General features: G+C 43.3%; 2 protein-coding genes across 4 annotated transcripts in view; one reads left to right on the plus strand and one right to left on the minus strand.

Moving 5' to 3' along the window:
* Positions 1-3,214, plus strand: part of Zwilch (zwilch kinetochore protein) — a 33,686-nt gene extending 30,472 nt beyond the window's left edge. The window contains exons 18-19 of the mRNA XM_077799931.1: positions 1,457-1,571; positions 3,161-3,214. Coding sequence (XP_077656057.1) covers positions 1,457-1,545 — 89 coding nt within the window. The 3' untranslated portion in view covers positions 1,546-1,571; positions 3,161-3,214. The remainder of the gene's footprint in view (positions 1-1,456; positions 1,572-3,160) is intronic.
* Positions 3,215-3,274: 60 nt separating this feature from the next.
* Lctl (lactase like) lies at positions 3,275-17,212 on the minus strand. Of its 3 annotated transcripts, XM_077799932.1 has the most exons (13): positions 17,098-17,212; positions 16,541-16,704; positions 15,994-16,081; positions 15,617-15,726; positions 13,746-13,874; positions 13,561-13,656; positions 11,585-11,639; positions 11,336-11,497; positions 7,470-7,744; positions 6,841-6,967; positions 6,458-6,657; positions 5,245-5,308; positions 3,275-3,418 (listed from the first exon to the last, which is right to left on the minus strand). In XM_077799932.1, the coding sequence occupies exons 1-13, from the start codon at positions 17,210-17,212 to the stop codon at positions 3,303-3,305; spliced, it is 1,701 nt and encodes a 566-aa protein (XP_077656058.1). In that variant the 3' UTR covers positions 3,275-3,302. The 3 variants fall into 3 exon arrangements, with proteins under 3 accessions (XP_077656058.1, XP_077656059.1, XP_077656060.1); XM_077799933.1 differs by lacking the exons at positions 5,245-5,308; positions 6,458-6,657; positions 15,617-15,726; ... (1 more) ...; positions 16,541-16,704; positions 17,098-17,212 and having other exon boundaries at positions 13,746-13,835; XM_077799934.1 differs by lacking the exons at positions 5,245-5,308; positions 6,458-6,657; positions 13,561-13,656; ... (2 more) ...; positions 16,541-16,704; positions 17,098-17,212 and having other exon boundaries at positions 13,746-13,835.
* Positions 17,213-22,662: the final 5,450 nt, after the last annotated feature.

Here is a 22,662-nt window from a genome sequence, read left to right on the forward strand (position 1 = left end):
CCATTGACTTAAACATTTTAACTACACCTGTTTTCATTTTTTTAAGAAGAAAACATATATGGCTTTTATGATTCAGAAGAAAGTTTTGACGACATAAATATGTGATACAATTATGAAAAATACCATTTTAAAACTTAGGAGAAAAATCATGCAAAGTGAAACAAAATTTTTTCAATGATACTGAAAAAGCAAAGTATACTGAACATATCTTTAGAGTCTTTTTGACACAGTCACTTCAAAAAAAGTGAAAGTTGGGCTGGGGATGTGGCTCAAGCGGTAGCGCGCTCGCCTGGCATGCATGCAACCAGGGTTCGATCCTCAGCACCACATACAAAACAAAGATGTTGTATCCGCTGAAAATTTTTTTTAAAAAAAGTGAAAGTTATTTTGAATATTAAAACAATTTGCTAATGCATAGGTCCAGTGCTTCCTTTTATCAAAATAAAGAATTCTTATGAAATTGTATATTTTGTGTGTTGAAAATGCACTCAATTTTGGCTTGAACTTTATAATCTCTTCTCACTACCCTATATTCTTAATATTAGGTTAGAAATTATTCAGTGATTTTGGGCCCAAAACAAGATGCATTCTTGAAGAAAGACCTCATTTGTAAAAGTTGTGAACTATCCAAACAAAGCCCCAATTGTAAACATTAAAGTTCATTAATGATTTATTTTTTGTTAAAGATATGCATTTAAGAAATTAGATTTTTTTATTTCATTGCACTTAGATCAAAAACTAGTTTTTCAAGATACTTAATGGGTTTTATGGTCTTAAGTAAAACAGCTGACATGAAAAGTAGGATACTTAAGAGAAAAAAATATACCTTTAGCTGCCATTAGAATAGAGAATAATGATTTGGAGTTAGTGGTGTGGAAAAATGGTATCTAGTAGAGTGCTGCCCACCCAGAGGTGCTCAGTGGTAACAGGTAATGGTGAAAGTGTGGAAGCTAAAATACTGCTCTGCAAGAAAGCAGACTTAATCCTATGTAAATGTTAGACTTTTTAACATTTTTTTTAAATACAACAATCAGTCTGAGGAGGAAAAAAATGGATATATGTCTAGCTTGAAGACTACAAATCCTAAGTAGAATTTCTTTCTTTTCTGAAATATATGTTTAGATGGGGAAAAGACAGTTTAACCTCAGTTGATTTGGCTCAAGAAATAAAGCCATATATTCCCAGATGAAAAATAGATAAATTTTTTTCAAAATCTGCCTTAAATTTAGGTTGTTAATCACATTTTAAATGCATCAAAAGGGTTAATATTTAAATGAATTGTCCTGGATGACAATGTCTAACTGAGTTTTGGCCAAATTTTGTCTAACAAATTCTCTTAAAGTAGAAGATGTATGCCATTCAGTCATCCTCTTGATTATTGTGCTAATACAAAAGTCAGTGTAGAAAGGCAGCAGGGTGTTAAAGAATTCTGATCTTACTGTCTTTCTGGTTACAGATTTTTCTGAATTAACACTGAATGTTAGCCTGGAAGAAAGGATACCCTTTACTAACATGGTTACCTGCAGCCTGGTGCATTTTAAGTGAAGTGAGCTGAGGTGGTCCTCCATAAGGTATTTAAATTCACTTTTTGTTCTCTTTATTAAGTACTTTATGTTTTAGTTATTTCTACATTGTAAATGTTGATTTAATACATTAGGAATATGGATAATTTATCAGTAATCACATATAAGGCTTACCAGATGTTACTTCCTTCCTACCTTCTATTTAGTCAACTTACTAGGTCAATTCAATTCTAAAACCACCAAAATGAAAATTTTTTTCTTTTGGAGTGATAACGTTTTTGCATTTTAAATCTGAATAGTAGAGGGGGCTGCTGTTGCAGCTCAGAGGTAGAGTGCTAGCCTAGCATGTGTGAGGAGGCACTGGGTTCGATCCTTGGCACCACATAAAAAAAAAAAATTCAAATAAATAAAATAAAGGTATTGTGTCCATCTACAACTAAAAAAAAAAAAAATTAAAAACAAATCTGTATAGTAGAGTTGAATTTCAAAACCACCTATAGGGGGCTGATGTTGTGGCTCAGGGGTAGAGCGCTCACCTAGGATGTGCAAGGCCCTAGGTTCGATCCTCATAAAATAAATAAATAAATAAATAGACAAACACCGCATAAAAATAAATAAATAAATAAACACCACATAAAAATAAATAAAAGAAAAGGTATAGTGTCTAACTACAACTAAAAGAAAAAAGAAAAAAACACCTATGGGGGAGAAAAATCCTAAATAAACATACCATTTATAATGAAACCAAAGTTTTGTTAAAAAATAATTTCATCTCAGCCCAGTTATAGGACTAAGTCTCAGACATGAACACCCTTTAAAAATCTTTTGATTTCAGATAGTGTTAACCAAAAAAAATTTTTTTTTAATTAATGGAATAATATTTTTTGCTATCTTTATGTTTCAGAAATAAAATTAAGAAGAATCAAATAATGAATAAAATGTTCCTAAATAAATGAAGATTAATTTTAGCAAACTTAAGAATACAAAGGACCGGGGCTGGGGATGTGGCTCAAGCGGTAATGCGCTCACCTGGCATGCGAGGGGCGCTGGGTTCGATCCTCAGCACCACATAAAAAAAAATTAAGATGTTGTATCTACCGAAAACTGAAAAATAAATATGAAAAAATTCTCTCTTTAAAAAAAAAATAATAATACAATGGACCTTAATGTTTTTAAAATACACCTTGTTACTTAACAGCTAAATGTTTCTTTTAAATATACTTTTTATGTTCTGAAACATTTCTTTGAAGTAGCTTATTGATTAAAATAAATCTAGTATGAGAAATTTACCTCTGTAAAATTTGTGTGCTCATTTATTGGTGCCCACCTAATGCTTTTTCCTGGTTGGCTAATAGATCTATAATCTAAAAGGATTATTGTATGTAGAGTGATGCTATCCATTACATAGGACGGTGCTGAGATGGCAGTCATTTGTACAGTTAAATAGTATTTCTATTTTATATGTTTTACATAAAATGAAAAAAATCAAGTCACAAAACTGTATGCTGTGATCTCTTTTGTAAAGTGAGAGTGTGTGCATAATATAAGCAGAATATTAATGCTGACTTTGGGGGGGTGAGGTTATAGGTAATTTTTTATTTTATGCTTATTTTTATTTTCTAATTCTTAAATTCCAGCATACACCAAAAAGAGTGGGGGGAAAAGGTAATTATAACAAATCCAGAAAACAGACATGAACAAACTTCCAAAGCAGAAATAGGAGGACCATCCTGAAGATTTCTCTATGAAAGACGAAGCTCCAAAATTGGTGATCTTGTCTCAACTCTGGCTCCTGAGGAGCAGCATTAACAGCAGGGCAGCAATGAGTGTGCAGAGGGTGCAGACTGTGGGGACCACAATCTCCGAGACCATGTGCATGTGACTGAGCAAAGGCTCTGAAATGGAACAGAGAACAACCACCAGGTGAGCTGCGTCCCAGAAGCTTTAAGTATACTGGAAAAACTTGGAGAAATGACATCAAGTTTTCTAATTCTCATTTTGTAGAAAAGGGAACCTAGTAAACTCAATGTTATTTAAAAATTAGGGGTTTGGGGATGTGGCTCAGTGGTAGTGTACTTGAGTAACATGCATAAGCCCTGGGGTTTAATCCCCAGAACCACACGCACACACACACAAGTTATGTGAGAGTTTATAAAATATTTCAGAGAATATAGGATTGCCTAAATTTGGATTTTTCTACAGGTAGTATAATAAAGGCTAAGTGTATTGTTACTTAATGCTTACCATGTATCTCTCTCAAGATTATTAACAGCCATGTTTTACAGTTCCCATAATTTTTCATTGGAGAGACTTATGAAAAAAAAATCGAGGGAAACATTTCCAAACTTTCAAGCATGTTATTATGTATCTTATGGGAATTCCCATATTAAAATATCATATGGTGATTCTTGCATAGTTTGATCTTTAAGAATTAAATGATGAGCCTGTTTCTTGTACATTGATATAATAGTGAATATTTCTGTAATACCCTTTTTTAATTTTTCTGTTGGGCATTGTGATTACTGAGATAAATAAAGCACAGACTCTGTTCTTATAGAGTTCATAGGCTTTTAAGCAAATTCTGTGTTACGAATACATTGTTTATTTCAGTTTAATGGAATATACATCCTTAGTATTGTCTCTGTTATTTAGATATGGGAAGGTTTGTACATAGTGATATACTGGCTCTTAAAAATGTTGGCTTCAAAGAGTTTGCTTTAGTACTTTCTATTTTGAACACCACATTAAAGATGTTTATTGCTGGGCACAGTGGCACATGCCTGTAATCCAGCAATGTGGGAGACTGAGGCAGGAGTATCACAAGTTCAAGGCCAACCTGGGCAACTTAATAAGACCCTGTCTTAAAATAAAAAGGGCTGGGGGTGTAGCTCAGTGGTAAAGCATTGCTAGGTTAAATCCCCAGTATGGGGAGGAAAAATGAGTCTAGTAAAACAGTATATTTCTCTGAGTGTCCCTATGGAGAGAAAAAAAATTCAAAGAGGTGAAATGTGTTGCCATTTCTTGATACACATTTGCATCTTGGTTATTCTATAGCTTGGATCCTTTTAGATCCCATTTCAAAAGAAATGATGCCTTCTGTGAGGGTAGGGACCTAGTTTTATTCATTGCTGTATCCCCAGGGCTTAAAATAACTCATAGTTAATAGTGAATGATTAATAATTATTTGCTGAATGAATGAGTACAAGAGCTAAAGTATTCTTGACCTTTTCTTCATTCCCGTAGGTATAATGGTTAACTTTTCCCTTCCTTCTATAAGCCCACTTTAACAAAAATGGTAGGTATATAAATTTACAATGTGGTTCAGAAAGAATAAAATTTCAGTAGTTGAAACATTACTCTTTAGTGGTAGTTTTTTTTAATATTTTTTTTTAAATTTTTTTTTTAGTATTTATTTTTTTAGTTTTCAGCAGACACAACATCTTTGTTTGTATGTGGTGCTGAGGATCGAACCCGGGCGGCACGCATGCCAGGCGAGCGCGCTACCGCTTGAGCCACATCCCCAGCCCAGTTTTTTTTAATATTTATAATGCTTCTGAGATAGAAATTTGACATTGCTTCAAAGTAAGGAAAAAATTCAATCAAATCATAAGTGGTTTGGGAAGATTGACTTCAGATAGATCTACAGTTTGAGATTTTTGGTAATGTCATATGTGTAATTATGTAATTTAATTATCAAAGAAAAGAATTAAAATATACTCACCTGCAGCAAGTAACTGGTTGTTTATAGAGCAAGTTTCCAAGGCTTCGAGGTGCCAACTTTCCACCTGATAAAAACCCACTTGGTAAGTAATGTCTTAGACTAACTTTTTGCTGTGTGAAATTATTTTTGGAGTAAATATAGGGTATAAATAAATATTTTAAAAATCCACTTGTAGTTTAAATTAGTTAATATTTATTGTACATCTATATGCATCATAGAGAGGGAATCAAAGAATAGATTATTTTTAATAATCTATTAAAATCTTGTGCTTTTTTTCTCTTCCTCCCCTTCCTTCCCCTTCCTTCCCCTCTTGCCCCTCTTGCCCCTCCCTCCCCTCCCCTCCTTCCCTCCCCTCCCTCCCTCCCTCCTTCCTTTCTTTCCTTCCTTTTTTTTTTTTTTTTTAATTTGGTACTCCCTAGTACCAAAGACACTCTGCCACTGAGCTACATCAGTTCTTTTTAATTTTAGTTCGAGGCAGGATCTCACTAAGTTACCAGGGCTGGCCTTGAAACTCAAAATCCTCCTGTCTCAGTCTCCCAAGTAGCTAGGATTACAGGCGTGCACCACCACAACCAAAAGTAGCAAATGCCTTATAACTGTTAATCACCACTTTCATTTTTAGTCCCTTTGGCTCACCTTCAAAGAATTTTTAATTATCATTTATATTCCCTGCCAATAGGTGCATCAACATGTGATAGAGAGCTAAAATTGTAGATTATTGTAGATTATTAAATTTGTAGATCATTGATATGTTTGGTAGGTTTTAAAAGATTATAAAGTTTGATTACTTTTTTATCTCATTTTGGAGCCAGTATGTTTATAAGGCTTTCATATTTGATGGGCAAAGAAATGAAAATAATGTCATTCTACATTTGATTTACTTCACTGATTTTTCATATTTTGAAGATTACATAGTATTTATTAGCATTAAGACAACATTTAACCAGAAGTCTCCATTGACTTTACCTGTTATAACCTAGAGCACATGGAACTCATGCATACCTCTAGTCATGTCCTTAATGCTTTGTTGTGAGTTAAATTTTGAGGCATGCTTCCTCTATTCTAAGCAAAGGAGCAAAGAGGTGGTGAGGGGAAGGAAAGACAGAGCCACGCTGCATACCTCTGTCCTCTTTGGAAAAAAGAGGGGAAGTGCTTGCCAAACTGCACCCCAGTGCTTAGCTTGTCTAAATCCAGAAGAAACAGTTAGTCTTACCTCTCTTGGATTGGGAAACCCATTGGCAGTGATAATCTTCTTGTAATATTGAACTGAAGCCTTAGGATAGCGAGGCTTATTTCTGACATTAAATTCAACATAGTAGAATCCATATCTATCTGTGTATCCTTTTTCCCATTCAAACTTATCCAACAGAGACCAGGAAGTATACCCTTTTATATTAGCACCATCTTTTATAGCTGAAAAGACATTTATTCCACTTTTAACATATTTCATTTACTTAAAAAATAATATTGTGAAGATAATATTAAAATGTTTTTATTTATGAGATTTAGAGACAAGTCATAGTTGATCATGTGTTATCAAATTTTGTTTAAGGTGCATAGAAAAATATGTGAAGACATTGTTGGTTTGTATCTCACCTTTTAGCATTTCATTTATGTATCCTTTAAGGTACTGAATTCTCCACTCATCACATAATTGTGTACAGTGTTCTTTTTGAGATGCTCCATTTTCTGTCACATATATGGGAGGATCGCCATATTGAGTCTGTAAGTGAGTCAGAGTAACATATCTTAAAAATTCTGACTTACAGGTAGATTTCTGGATCAGATACTCTTATAACAACATGTATTCAAGGCTACCAGATTCTAATCAAGTACATCTTAGCATGTACTAAGTGTCAGTTAACATGTTTATTTAGAGATGAGTGTAGGCAAGAGGCGCATTAATGTGAAAGAATATATTTCTCAATAAATTGGCATTGTTGGAGGGAAAATGCACCTTGAGTCTTGTTCTTTCCTACATATTCCATTTCAGGTGAGAAGGACAACAAAACACCTAAATGTGGGATAAGAATTTTTAGCTAAAATTGTATATGTTGAAGGAATTATTCATAAAAGGTATTGGTCTGCAAGGCCAATTCTCACAATCTGAAGTATAGGTAATTGGATTTATTTTATTACCTTTCACATGTAGTCACCTGAGTTTAAGCTGTGAGAATATGAATTCAGGTCTAAAAGTTCTTTACAGAGCTTAATACAATAAATACCTGAGCAAAGTTAAGGAGCCTCCTAAATCCCCATGGCACTGAATAGAGCCAGTTAGATCCAAGATCTGGCCAGTTTGGATCAATAAGTTCTATTAAGTCACGGTCATTCTGGTAGCTGGGCCCCTGGTGGGAGGGGTAGTTCCTTTCAGTGATGTATCTTGTTGTAAAATGACCTAATCCCAGGAAATCAGATGTGCCTTTAATGTAGCTCTTCTCCTGGAGGGAGAACTCTGGTAATCTGGACATATCCAGGCCTTGCTCTTCACTCTTTCTTCCTATTGAGAGAAAACAAGAAGATTTAACCAAGTCTTATATTCTCACAATCATCATTTTATTTTTATGTACCACTATGATAATGGCATGTGGACATAAAAGCTGGACTTCAGGATTCGTCTGCATGGAAAAATATGACCTTTGCCTTCCAAACTGGGATTTTAGCATCTGAATACTATCCAAAGGAATTTAAAGTTTTTATTGCTTAAAAGTAACAATTTCAGGGCCAAGGTTGTGGTTCAGTGGTAGAGCACTTGCCTAGCATGCGTGAAGCACTGGGTTTGATCCCTGGCATCACATAAAAATAAAAACAAATAAATAAAGGTATTGTGTCGTCCATCTACAACTAAAAAAAAAAAAAATTTAAAGTAACAATTTCATGCTGGGGTTGTAGCTCAGTGGTGGAGCGCTTGCCTTGCACATATGAGGCCATGGATTTGATCCTCAGCACGACATAAAAATAAATTAAAATATTGTGCCCATCTACAACTAAAAAAAATATTTAAAATAACATTTTCATGGATTAGTTAAGTGGTATGTGGACAACTGGGTAGCTATATGGAAAAATGTAGAGTTGGACTCCTGTATTATTCCTTACATCAAAAATTGGTAATTTTGATCTTTGGAAGGCCAGTGGTGGTATAGGACCAACATGGACATGTTCACACATTGTAGTTGGTAGTGTGAAGTGTGACAATCTCTGCATTGGGCAATTTTGTTCTTTCACAATTGTAAACTATTATGTCCTTTCACTAGCCAGTCCCCAAACTATTCTATATTTTACTCACACATGTAAAAGGATGTATGTGCAAGAATCTTCATTATAGATTGAGCAGCAAAAGATTGGAAATAACTGGGGATGAGGCTTAGTGGTGGAATGTTTGCCTGGCATACACGAGATGCTGGATTCTATCCCTGGCACCACAAAAAAGAGGGGAAGGAAGAGGAGAAAAAAATTTTTAATGAATTATTCGCCAGTACAACATGCAGCCATTAGAATGGAAGAGGCAGCACTTTATATATTAACATGAAAAGAATGCCAACAGATATGCATAAGTGGAAAAAAGATGCACGCTCAGTGTAGCATGTACTAATAAGTACATACTTTGGACAAACAGCAGTGATTTGGCTCCCATAGACCCAGTCTATCACTGACAGTGTACTTTCCTCTGGGAGGATAGAAGAAGATGGAGGGACGCTTGATTTTCACTTTGTATTTTTTTGTGCTTGAAAAAAGTTTAAAATGTGTCCTTCTGTATAACCTTTGCAAATTTTTAAAAAATTATAAAGAAAAGCAACATTTTTGTTAGTTGATCTACAATATGACCATAAAAGCATTTCCAAAGAGGCTATTGGTTTAGATTAAGTGAATGAAAAGTTTGTATTATTAAATACCTTTAAAATATTAGCATGTTATTACCTTCAGTTATATTTAGTAACATGAAAAACTATAAGATACTGTTTCTATACTAATACAGTAGCTACTTGCTATGTGTATATTAAAATATGACTAGATTCAGTCACACTGACGAATGATTTTTATTTTATTTTACTCTTAAGCTTAAATAGGCATCTGTGGCCACAAGCATTGCCTTTGTAGTAGACAGCACAGATGGAAAGCATATCCATCATCACAAAGTTATGGCAGACTGCACTGGCCTAGAGTTACTTTTTTACTTTTGTTCATGTTTATTAAGGTGTTTTTGTTTTGTTTTGTTTTGTTTTTGGTAGTGCTAAGAATTTTACCCAGGGCTTCATGCATGCCAGGCAAGACACTTTACCACTGAGCCATATCCCCAGCCCAATAAAAGGTGATTCTCAAAAACCTGAAAGTAATTTGTAAACAAGATTTCCAGTATAGTGCTTTCATTACTAAAAATAAATAAATAAAATTGCCTATAGGGTCCTCCTCTCCACACTGTACAAAGCCCTGTTCCCACTTGAATCATTACCAAATTGAAATTGATGGGGTCTGGAATTATTGGCCTTAAGACCAAACACTTCTCTGTAATAATCTATTTGGCTTTTTAGTGCAGTCCTCCTGTAGCACCTGCAATGTCTTCTCAGGGTCCTGAGAAAGCAAATGTACTGTGTGAATGATAGGGTGTTCTGCAGGGATACTGGCCCTGAGGGCTTTTTCCTTGAAATAATAATTAAGAGTTTGACTGTCTGTATATAAAGTATTACAGAACTAGTTATTGCCAAAAGATTGTGAGTTTACTTTGTCTAATCTGTTCATTTTCCAGAGTGAGAAAATAGATTCTCTATTTTTCTAGCCATTTTACCTGGAATTTCCTGTTATGTGGGCAGTTAATAGCTTCCAAACTGAGGGCTGGGGATATAGCTCAGTAGTAGAGCACTTGCTTACCAGGCACAAGGCTGTGGGTTCAATCCCCAGCACCCCAAGGGGGAAAAAAAGAAAGAAAGAAAGAAAGAAAAGAAAAAGCTCGATAAGCTTTACTTGTCTTCATTTGATTCCCTGACACTTTGGAAACCAGAGCTTTGAAAGTATTTCTCAAGCAGCACAAAGAACCAACAATTGAACCTATCTCTGCTAACTGGATCTAGGCTGTCATCTACTTCATTGAAGATACAAGGGAGTAGAGCAGGCAGAGGAGACAGGACAGCATAACAGCAGAGGGCAGCCCAAAGACCTAGCATGGTTTTTCCTTTGTTCTGAATTCTCAATTCCAATTCTAGGGATTTGTTTGATGTTCCCCCATCCCACCCTGCTACCTTCCAGCTCTCAAATAACTAGTTAATACTTTGGGACTGGGTTATCCCTTGAGTGCCTTGCCAAGCCCAGGTCCTCTTCTGTTCCCTGCTTTCTCCTCATTTCACTTGGACTCAGTAACTGTTGCTCCTGAGGTGACTTGGTGGCAACAAGTGGTGGAGATCCTTAAGTAAAATAAACCAGGCTCAGAAAGGTGAGTACTGCATTATCTCACTCAAATGTGGAGTATAAAAACTTGAACGCACAGAAGTTGACAGTAAACAGTGGTAACCAGAGGCTGGTGGAGGATGGGATGGGGTAGGGTAGGGAGAAGTTGATCAAGGGGTACTGTTGCAGTTCCATAGGAGTAAGAAGTTCTGGGGTTCTCTTGCACAGTTCAATAATGTACTCCCCTTCCCCCAAGTACTGAGAATTGAAACCAGGGAGTCTATACCACTAGTTACATCCCCAGCCCTTTTTATTTCATTTTTTATTTTGAGACAGGACTGATCTTAAACTTGTGATCCTCCTGCCTTAGCCTCCCAAATTACTGTAACAGGTGTGCACCACTACCCAGGATGTTCTATACTTTTCAAAAAACTAGAAGAAAGGAGTTTATAAGTTTTCACCATAAAGAAATGTTAATGCCAGGGATCTAAGCCAGGGCCTTGTGCATGCTAGGAAAGTGCTCTATTATTGGGCTTCATCCCCAGCCCTAGAAACGATAGTGTTCAAGGCAATAGATTTAACATGATTTAAACATTACAAAATATATACATGTATTTGAACATCACATGCTACCTGATAGATATGTATAATATTTGTTTTTATCAGTTAAAAATAAATTTAATTAAAAATATGAAAATATGACTTCGCTCACCAATATGGTCTTTCATGACTTCGGGATAGTCACCAGCATAAATGGGGTTGGCAAACCAGCCCAGGCAGAATTGTAGGTATCTCTCAGCAGCCTCTACATCCCTGGGGTTATTGATGTCCACAGGTTCCCCCCAGTCACAGTTCAGTGAAATCCCCACCAGACCTTAAAAGAAAAGGTGGGTAGGAAGTATGCATGACATGGCTCCTCTTGGCACCTGTGTTTCAGCTCCTTTGTGGGGTTCCAGCTCACCTTGCTGCTTGTTGCGCCACTTCTTCCTGTAAGAATGCCAGGCTTGGGCATGGGCCTGAAAGGAGCAGGAATTCACCATGGGTGCCTGACTCATCTATTTCTTTTCCCCCCTTTCAATCTGGGATGGTCTTTCCTTCCTAACTCCAAAAAGTTTAAGACCTAACATTTTTCTAAATCTAGCCCTGATTGTCCCAATCCACAGTCTCCCTCTGACTTCCAGAGGCACTTAAATTTCTATTTACTGTCTGGCATAAACCACTTCATGTTGTCATTTATTATTTCTAAGATTGTTGCACAAATTCTTTGTTCCTGTTTGTCTGTTGCAACTAGGCTGTACTTTCCTACAGGTACTCTGCAAGTTAGGACAACACCACATGGAACAATCAGGAAATGAAATGGGAAATGTACATCCAGTTTTTTCTCCATATTCTCTACCAGGACCCTCTGGTCTGCTGTAAAGTCTATTTCAAAGGCTAGGTCAGTATCTAAGAGAGATGAAAGGTTATCTGGAACAGTGGTTCTTAAAGTATGGACCAAGAGCATCATCATCGCCTGGAAATTTGATAAAAATGCAAATTCATGGTCCTTACCCAGACCTACTGAATCAGAAGATCTGGGAGGGGGGCCCAGCAACCTTTTAATAAGGCTTTCATGTGATTCCCACACTTGCTGAAGTTTGAGGAGCAGAATTAACATCTAAAGACTACAAAGTTGGGGATATTGCCTGTTTCTCCCAGAGAACCCTTATTTATCAGTCTTCTCTCCCTATTTTGCCAGCCAGCAATAACTAGAAAACAATGAACTATAGAATTGTCTGATAATGTGGAACATATCAAAAACAATATTAAATCACTTCTATTCAGCTTACTATCTTTTATAGATAAGAAGGCCTGAAGAGTGATCTCCATGTTATTAACGATGTCTTCAGAGCTCTGTTCTTTAAATATTCAGTTTAAGAAATCGTGATTGGGATTGTGGCTCAGTGGTAGAGCACTTGCTTAGCATGTGTGAGACACTGGGTTGGATCCTCAGCACCACATAGACACAATACCTTTATTTATTTTTATCTACAACTAAAAAAAAAATCTTTTTAAATCGTAAATCAAGCATAGAAAGAATGATGTTTGCCTCACCTCCAGCCCAGAACAGTGGAGTTGGCTGACTTCTGAAACCAGGAACCCAATTAATTTTCTTCTCTAAGTTGTTCTTGTCAAGTATTTTTGTTAGTGTTGAAAAGCTAACATCTATCTTCTTCAAAATGTCCATTGGACCTATCTCATCACCCCTTGAATCCCTTTTCTGCAGGCATCATCACTTGTATTTGAAGCTACATCCTATGTATGATGTGACCTGATTTTCTCCCATTCTTCTCATAGCTTTCCTGTACTTGTAACTCATGGTTAGTCATCTTCTCTGAATGTCTCCTCCACTTTCTTGCCTAGAACACCACCTGGCTGCCCTAAAGATCATAAGGCATTTTTTTCCCCACACCCCACATGCCTTTGGGCCTAGAAGAGGGCTGGTGTTTGCCTTGCTCTTTTCCAATGCTTCCAAACTATTTCTTTCCTCCTCCAAAAACATGATATTAAACAACTGATACTAACCTTTATTAACTGCTGTCCTTCACAATTTCCAGTTCTCATTCACTGAAGATTTTAGCCCTTAGCTCAGTATCATACACCCTTTTCCTCCCATCACCTATAGGTGACAAATTTCCACATGCACGTGCTTCACCCAGTTGGCTAGATCTTAAGCAGCAACTTTTACAGCACCTCAGGTCATAGCAGAGTGCTAGATGACAGGACACACTTTCCACAAAGTCCTCACAGAATAGGAGTTGCTGTGGAATACGCTGAGGTGGAAGCCTAGCAGCAAAGGATCAAGTTCAGCCCCAGACCCCTGGGCAGGCTGGCCTGGCACTGGGAGTCATCCCTCCACCTGGAACCCAGTCTGCACCCCAGAAAGACCCACCTCACCTTAATGATGTGGTGTGCCGCCTTGTACATGCCAGTGCCGTGCAGCTTCAGGCCTGGTGCATGGCGGCCAGTCTCATAGCCTTTTTCCACCATTGCCTGTGGGGACAGCAAGTAGGGACCACAGGACCTGTGAGAAGTGGCAGGCAGCACTCTAGTTTTCCCACCTGGAGAAGGGCCCTTCTTACCCGAGGATCACTGAAAGTGATCCAGTGCTTCACCCGGTCCCCAAAAGCCTCAAAGCACAGATCAGCATAGTCACTGAAGTAGCTGGTCATGCTCGCGTTCTGCCACCCGCCATATTTGACCTGGAGCAGCTGCCAATGGAGAGAGAAGTCAGTGCCCTGAGATTTACTTCTGGAGCCAATTGGCCAAATGGGTAAGAGGAACAGGGGTGAATACAGCACAGAGAATGTTTAGAGAGCCTTGTTCAGGGAGAGGTGAGCAAAGGTGCAGGGTGGTGGGCCCGGAGCTCTGATTGCAAAAGCAGTAAGGAGCCACCTAACTATTCATTTATTTATTTTTTATTTTTTTCGAATTTTTTTTTATTTGTAGTTGGAAACATACCTTTATTTTATTTATTTTTATGTGGTGCTGAGGATCGAACCCAGAGCCTCACACATGCGAGGCGAGTGCTCTACCACTGAGCTACAACCCCAGCCCCCCACCTAACAATTTAAATATGGAGGGAAGGGCTGGGAATGCAGCTCGGTGGTATAGCACCTGCTCAGTGTGTGTGTTGGAGGGCTGGGTTCAATCCTCAGCACCTTTTTAAAAAAATGTGTGGGTAATAATTTAAGCCATCTAGCATACAAACGAGGGAGGGAGCAGGGAAAGTGAGACTTTGAAGGAACCTGACAGATTGGATATTTAAGAAAATTTGCCTAGGGAGAGGCCTGATACTGAAAAAAGCATTTGGAATGTAAATTGTGAGGAAATGAGGTATGGCTCCAGACATGCAGGCTCAGATGAGGATTTGAGGGCTGCATAGAATCAGAGACCTCCAAGAGTCTCTACAGTTCAGGTGGGTCTGCTTTCTTCAGCAGGGAGCCCTATCCCAGCTGAAGGCCTCTGCTCCTGCAGTAGGGTTTCCACAGATCAGTCCTGTTGTGATTACCTAGAGTTCTCTGGGAATAAGCCCCAATTCCCAATCACCTTCGCTCCCTATAATTGAAGTCTTCCAGGTCTGGCCCAAGCCACTCCTCCAACCTCTAACCTTTCTCCCCACTTTACCTGCTCCTCCAGCCCAGTCACCTGCCCAGTGCCTCACCCTCACACGGAGCTGCCTCCGGAGAGCCAGAATTCCCTTTCCTCTCACCTCCTGCTCAAAACCTTCTCCCCAGCACATATATAAACTTGTTAAATACATCATGGTACCAAACCTGAATCAAAAGATATTTCTTGGACCAGAGGCATAGTTCGGTGGTAGAGCACTGGTCTAGCACATGTGAAGTCTTAGATTCAACCCTCGGCATCACAAAGAAAAAGAAAGTTTCTTAATACTTTTTTTTTTTTTTTCATGCCAAATGTTTTGGAAAACACTGGGATTCACACTCTTCACTTACTATAAACTTCAACTAAAGCAGTGGATCCTCCCAGCCATGTGAGAAGGTGCTATGGTTTGAGTGTTTTTGGTTCCCTAGAATTCATAAACTTAGTTCCCAGGGCAACAGGAAGGTGACTGAATCATAGGGCTCCCTCCTCATGAGTGGGATTGGGGGCCCTCATAAAATAACTTGAAGGTCATCCCCTTTGCCCTTCCACCTTCTGCCATGTGAGGACACAATTATTTCCCTCCAAAGGATGTACCATCCGAGTGCCATCTTGGACCTTTGGGCACCTTGATCTTGAACTCCAGAACTCTGAGAAATATCTGTTCTTTATAAATTACCTAGTCTGTGGTATTCTATTACAATGGCACAAATGAACTAAGACCAAAAGAGATTTCTTCACTCAATCCTTTTAGTCCTAAGCCAGAGTCCAGACCCCAGACTCTGTCCTACCTTGGCCACCCTAGATCTTCCACACTCCTCCCCGCTGAACCTGCACCAGCCCTCACCTGCGGCAGATCCCAGTGGTACAAGGTCACAATGGGGGTGATGTTGCTCTTCAGAAGGGCATCAATTAAATCACTGTAGAATCTGATTCCCTTTTTGTTCACCTGCTCAGCTGTAGGTGAAATAAAGAGATAAAAGAGGACTCTACAACAAAGGCCCTGGGGCTTGCCTCCTATGGTGGACCTTGCTGGACCCTATGGCTTTCCCCAGACCTGAAGGCACCTGACCCTCAGAGTGCTTTAGGAATGCCTGGGAGCCAGTGACCCACACACCTGTCAGACTGCTGCAGCCACAGCCAGGCTCCTGGGCTGGTTGTCCTTCCCAGTACTTTGTGGTGTCTCTGCACTTGGGCTGAGAAGGGGACTGTACTCTAGCTCACCTCGGATGCCTGTGGGCAGGAGCCGGGGCCAAGACAGGGAGAATCGGTAGTGGCTGACGTTCATCTCCCTCAGCAGAGCGATGTCCTCCTGAGCAGATGGAGTGTGAATGGGTACAGGGCTGGGTCACCTGGGGACCAGGTGGGGATCAAGGGGGAGGCAGGGGTCATGGAGCTCCTGGGCCAAGGCCCATTCCTGTCTGTAGCTCTCTATAGCTCCTCGTATAGTAGGGGTGAGGTCACCTGTTCCCTCTCCATGCCGGGGTGGCCGAGAGTCAGGTGAAATGCAGGGTCTAAGGGCACTCTGAGAAGTCCACCAGATGACACTGATAAACTCGGGTGATGAATCCCTCAAGAAGCCAATGCAAGAAGAAAGTGGGTGCCAACAATGAGCTGGCCTGTCTCCTTCACTGGAAGCAAGTTCACAGGCAAGGATCAGGTTCAGGCAGCTGCAGGCTGGAGGCCCTGGACCAGGGCATCAGCCCTTAAGCCCCCCTCACCTAAACAGAGGGTCTGGTTGAGTGAGGTCACGTGCACCCCCCTCACTCACCTGGACCTTGTAGTAGCCATCACAGGCTGTGTCTGCAGTCTCATCCCCGAGCACCTTCCCCTTCCCGCTGTGTGTGAAGGCGTCCCAGATGCTGGGCCCTTTCCCGTCCTGGTCCCAGGCCCCCTCAGTCTGGTAGGCAGAACTGCCCACACCCCAGGAGAAACCTGTAGGTGGAGACCCCTGCTGGGCCCTGGGCCACCCAGTGCTTCACCTGAAGCCAGGACATCCTGCCTCTGGCCTCAGGGCAGGACCCCTCCATGGCCTGTCTCCCTGGGAGCAAGAGTGTATGGAGCAGTGGGAAGAAGATATAATAATTAAAAACATTTTTTTTTTGCACAATTTTAGCTCTGATTAGCATTTGTTGCCTTATTTTGGTAATTTTTTAAACAAATCTTTTAGGAACTTTTATTTTAGAATAATCATGTGGAGGTGTGTTTCTCATCCTCCCCATCAGGAGTAAAAGCACCAGTCTCCTCAGCAAGTCACCTGAGGTGGGCAGGCCAACAGACAGATGGACAGTCAGAGGACAGACCTGCAGAGGAGTGGAGGGGACGTACCAGGTGGGAAGGTTCCGTAGTAGAAGGAGGCCTCTTCTGGGAAGCCATCCCTGGCCCCCAGCCTGGACACCAACAGTAGCACCCAACAGAGAGTGACAGCCTGCACTTGCTTCATGGCACTCGGCCCTCCTCCATACCTGGAAAAGGCACCTGTGGGGCCCATTCAGCCAGGCTGGGGCAAAGGTGGAGGGGGGAGATAGGAAGAGGTGGGGTACTTTGTCTGGACCCACCCCAGGGGCTGAGCTAGGCACTGGGCGCTACTCCTGAGTTCAACACTGAGCGGAAGACAGCATTGGGCTTGGGGAGCTCTGGGTGGGCAAAGCCCAAACCAGCCCCTCCCTCTATGCTGTCTGATGGGGGAGACCCAGCCATTATTCCTTGAGTGGCCCCTAGCTGATGGGGAACCATCTCTGCTGAGGGGAAGCTCCAGTCCCTGCAGCCCTCCCACCTGCATACTCCCCTTCCTGGCAGGGGGATTATCCCTCCAGGACCCTCAGTCCCATCAGGAGAACTCCTTTCCACTCTGATGCCAGCCCAGCCGACTTACTTAGGATTGTCCTTGGTCCCTGACACCCCAGAGCAGCCGCTGATGGCCAGAGCTCCCTCGGACTAACCCCTGAGCCTGCACTGCCCCTGAGAGCAGAGCCCACAGTGCAGAAGGCTCTGGCTGGGGGTGTGGTCTGTGGCCTGACCCCCTACAAAGAACTTCAATAGCCCCAGGGGGAGGGGACAACAGGAGTGCTGAGCTGGCCTGAGTCAGCAGTGGCCTTGGCCCTGGGCCCTGGGATCCAGCTGGCCCCTTCCAGGGTAGAGGGGCAACAAGGTTGGAATGGTCCCCAGTCCTCCTGGCCCATCCAGGACCACCTTCCAGTGCCACCTTCAGCACATCTTAGTCCTGCATGTCTCAGGTGGGGGATGGGGTGGGACCAGCACCTTGGTGCCTGTCTCAGTCTCCCTGCTGCCACAGAAAGTCCCTATTGAAGGTAAAGGTGAGTTTTCCACTTCAGCCTCCTCCCTTTGGACCTGCCATCCATTCCTTCCCTCACTCATTCAACCAGCTGCTGCTGGAACATGGTGGGCAGGGGGCCAGGGCCACCACCAGGGCTTCCTTCCCCCAGTGACTTCTCAGTCAAGTCCTCCTCCTCTTGCAGCACCGTTGCTCCACTTCCAGCCACCCTGCCTCAGCTGAGACCCCTGTGTGACTCTCTTGTGGGCAGGTCTCACCCCTGTGTGGGATCATTTCTTTCTTCTCCTCCCATTATGGATGGGCAGCACCTCCTCCAGGAAGCCCTCCTGGACCTGCTTCCCAAGGCCAGATTGGGCATTCCTGTTTCCATCCCTGCAGCCCTGCCCTTCCCTGGCAGTGGGCTAAGTGCTGGTCTGTCCCTGCTGCCTCCTTGTAGGTTCCTGGGAGGCAGGGGTGTGCCAGCCTGGTCCACCTAGAGTCCCCAGTGCCCCTCACACTGGTGCTCCGTAGTATGAGATGAATCTAAATAATATAAGAATTATTCTAAAAACAGCTGATTCTCCCCCAAAAGTCAGGCAGGCAATTAGAAGCAGCTTCACCTTGTGGGTTAGGGTCTCTCCTGGACCTGACCACCAGCCAGCCTCAGGTGGGCCCATTCTGAGGTTGTTCCAGCTCTGTGCCCATTTTGAGGTGGAAGAAACTAGAAAGCTAGCTCCTCCACCACTGCCTGCCTGAGCTCCTCAGGGATTGGCCAGAGGTGTGCCAAGGAGGTGGGTGCCTGGACACCAGGGGAGGGGACCAACTGGGGTCTGGTGCTGGCTCCTCTGGGCTTCCACTGGCAAAGCCTGTAGTGAGGGGACTGAGGTCTTGCCCCAAGTTTGGAGGTTCTCCATCCAGCTTTATGGGGGCAGGAATGCTTTTTGGAGTGGTGCTGGGCTGGGTCCCTGAGCAAAAATTTCCTGTCCATCGCCACCCCCACCCCAACAAGCGCATCCTTCCCTCCACAGACATTTCCAGCAGCTTCGGGCCTACTGGGGAATGGATGGGGGGGGGGGCGGTTGTAAACACTGTACAGGGGGATGGGGCAGAAATGGAAATGCGGCACCCTGGGAAGCTGGGGGTGGGGCTGGCATCATAAGGGACTGGAAGGAATTGGAGGTGGTTACCATGGTGACCAACACTGAGCAGAAGCAGCTGCCCCAGGTGTGTTTGGAGACCTGGGGGGTTGGTAGCTTCCCTCCTCTTGCTCCTGTTGTGCAGTGCCGTGTCCACAGGGTCAAGTGGGCTACAGGCCACCTCTTACTGGTGCCTAAGACCCACACATGCCAGTGCAGGCACTGGGCACTCTGTGCTCTGGACTGAGGGCTACAAGAAATACAAAACTTGAGGATTGATGTCATCTCTGAAAAATGCCTCTTCCCAGGAGCCCAGGCCCCGTGTTTGTGTGGGAGGAGGCTGGTCAGCCCAGCTTGGCAGGGTGACTCAGGGTTTGTGTAGAACCCAGTTTCCACAGTTCTGATGCCCTGTTCTCTCCCAGGGGCTCCAAATCTGGCTCTGGCTAGAAGCAAGGTGAGCCTCCCACCTCCTTCCCTTCCATGCACACACTCCAGCGGCTTCCCCGGCTCTGCTTGAGGCCAGGATCTCCCAGTACCTGGGCCAGGGCAGGATCCTTCCCTGGGTGGGGGCCTGAAGTCCCTGGCATCAGGTCCTGGATGACAACAAGGTGTGTTAGGGGACAGATGAGTGGCACTTAGTCTCTGCAGCTTCGTCTTCTTCCCCCTCATGCCTGCAAGGGCCATGGAGTTGGGGACCCCTCATAATAGACGTGTACGTCCAAGATGTAGCCTGAGTTCTGTAACTCTGAGGATGGACTTAGTAAAAGCAAAGGGTGGTGTGGTCTTCAGTCCTGGGTGACACCATGGTATCCCAGGCACTGGGGCAAGGTGGGATGGGTGCTGGAAGAGGCACAGCTGAAATCTGACAGCTTGGCTGGGGTCTTTGATAACTGATCTTGGGGCTCTGTATGAGTGGAGACGGGGACAGAAAAATGCAAGAAATCACCAGCAGAGGAGCTCAGTGTGGGAAGCTCTGGCTGGTTCCAGAGCTTCCCCCCTCCCCCCTCCCCTCCCCCTCTCCCCTCCCCCTCCCCTCCCCCTACTCCCTCCTACTTCTCCTTCATTGTCATCATAATAGCAGGTGCCATCCACAACCACTACTCAAACCACCATCCTGGCTGGGAGAGGTTGTGGGCTTCTGAGTCTCAGAGCTAAGCTTATCCCGCCCCCTCCCGTTTCCTAGGAGAGGATGCAGGGGCTGGAGATCCAGGAGCTTTGCTATGTTTGGATGAGTGTCCCTCAAAGGCCCAGTGTTAAACTTGGTCCCCAGGGTGGCACTGTCAGGAGGTGCTGTGAACCTCTAGGAGGCGGGGTCTAGCGGGAGGTCCTTAGGCACTGGGGGTCATGTTCCTAAGGAGGACCAAGGGATCCTGGCCAGTCCTCTCTTCCTTTTTGCTTCCTGGCTCCCGAGGAAAGTCTGTTTTGCCATGTGCTCCAGCCATAATGTGCTGCTCTCGCCAGAGGCCCAAAGCGTAGGGCCATGCATGGATCATGGACTGGAACCTCCAGAACCAGGAGCCCAAATAAACCTTTTCTCTTTATTTATTCATTATCTCGGGTATTTTGTTCTAGTGTCAGAAATTGCTAACACAGGCTTACTCAGGGCCATACGGTGATTTATGGGAGGGCAGGCACAAGACAACCCAAGTCCTTTGCCTCCCAGCTTGGAGTTCCTCTCACCCACACAGGCTCCCAGCTTGTCTGTTTTGCCCGAACCAAACATATGGACAGAGCCTGAGGCCTCTCCTTCAATCCCTGAAGACTCAGAAAATCCCTTACATCTAGCCCCCAATCCTTCCTCCCTTTGCTGACCCAGTCATCCAACAAACTACCCACTGAGACCAGTAAACCACACCATCTGCTTTACCACTTGTTCCTCCTGCATCTCCAGACAGGCTGGCCCCACAGCTCCAGCCTCCCTCTCTTCCCAGGCCCCCCTCTTAGGCCATGAACCCCAGCCCAGGCTGTTTCCATCTCCCTGTCTCTGTGGCCAAGAAAACAGGAAGCATCTGAGTCACCCGTTGCCTCCCTGGGCTTTGGCTGTGTGGAGTCAGGGAAGGACAAGGAGGGAAGAGGCTGGCTCCATAGTGGCTGAGACTCTTGTGAAGCTCTGTCTTCCAGCTTGTGCGACCCCCAACAGCCAGCAGTCCAGGAGTCTCCCTGTAATTTTTCTTGATATAAGAGAAAGAGAATGCCTTAAGATTTGGAATTCTGAAGTGGGGCGTGGTGCTACACACCTGTAATCCCAGTGACTGGGGAGGCTGAGGTGGGAGGATCACAAGTTCAAGGCCAGCCTAAGTAAGTTAGCAAGGTCCTCAGCAACCTAGCAAGACTCTGCTTCAAAATAAAAATATAAAGGGGTAGGGATGTGGCTGAGTGGCAGAGTTGATAGAGTGCCCCTGGGTTCAATTCTGAGTACTGGAAAAAAAAAAAAAGATTTGGATTTGGACTTGGCTCTGCTTCCCACTGGCTGTGGGTCTGGGCTTGTCTGGTAGTTCTCAACCTTGATAGAGTCACCAGGGAGTTATATATATATATATATATATATATATTTTAGGTGTAGATGGACACAACACAATGCCTTTATTTTTATGGGTGCTAATGCTCAAACCCGGGTCCCGCCCGTGCTAGGCGGGTGCTCTACCACTGAGCCACAATCCCAGCCCCAGAGTTTTGATACCACTGGCACCTAGGCGCTACCCCCAGCAGTCAGGTGTAATTTTTAAAAAGTTTCTCAGGGAATTCCAAAGTGCAGCCAGGCTTGAGAACCCCTGGGCCCATATCCTTAAGCCTCAGTCTCTCACAGGTCAAGTGGGGCCCATGTGGCCTGCTCTGTGGGTGCTGAAAACAATGGAGATCTGAGGTGCAAGTTCAGGTATGTGTGGTTCTGTCCACTACTGGGAGGGTTTGGGCAGAAGTGGGGTATCCCCAGGGGCACCTTGGCCTTCAGAAACCCATTGAGGTCACAGTGGTAGGATATTGATGAGCAGGCTGAGAAGCCTGAGCAAGTCCACCTCCTTTTCTGAGGGCATCTTCCAAAGTACCCTGCATGGAACAGAGGAAATTGGAGGTGAGAACAGCAGGCGTCACTCCAGGATCAGCCCCCAAACAACTCTTGGTCCAGTGAAGATAAAGGCCAAAATACAAAATGGAGAAAAAAGGTCTAAGAGAGGAAGTTAGAAGAGGAGACAGGGCTCTGGCTGAAGGGAGTCTGGAAGTTTCTGGAGGATGGCACAGTAAGTAGCCCTCCGGGGGCTTGGGAGTCCCAGGCTGAGGAAGCTGCCAGAACTGCAGGCATAGAGGAAAGAGCAGAGAGGACTCCTCAGGGTCTCTGGGGTGTGAGTTGTGAGTGGGAGACGAAGCACCCTCTTCCAGCCCTTGCCCTTGAGTAGATGCAAGATTCCATTCACGAAAACCAGCAAGCATGTTTGTCTTACAGTGTGAACTTACATTTTTGTTCCTGGAGTTGTCCTAGGCCTGGTT

Source organism: Urocitellus parryii, chromosome 6 (genome assembly GCF_045843805.1).
Source record: "Urocitellus parryii isolate mUroPar1 chromosome 6, mUroPar1.hap1, whole genome shotgun sequence".
NCBI classification, from domain to species: Eukaryota; Metazoa; Chordata; class Mammalia; order Rodentia; family Sciuridae; genus Urocitellus; species Urocitellus parryii.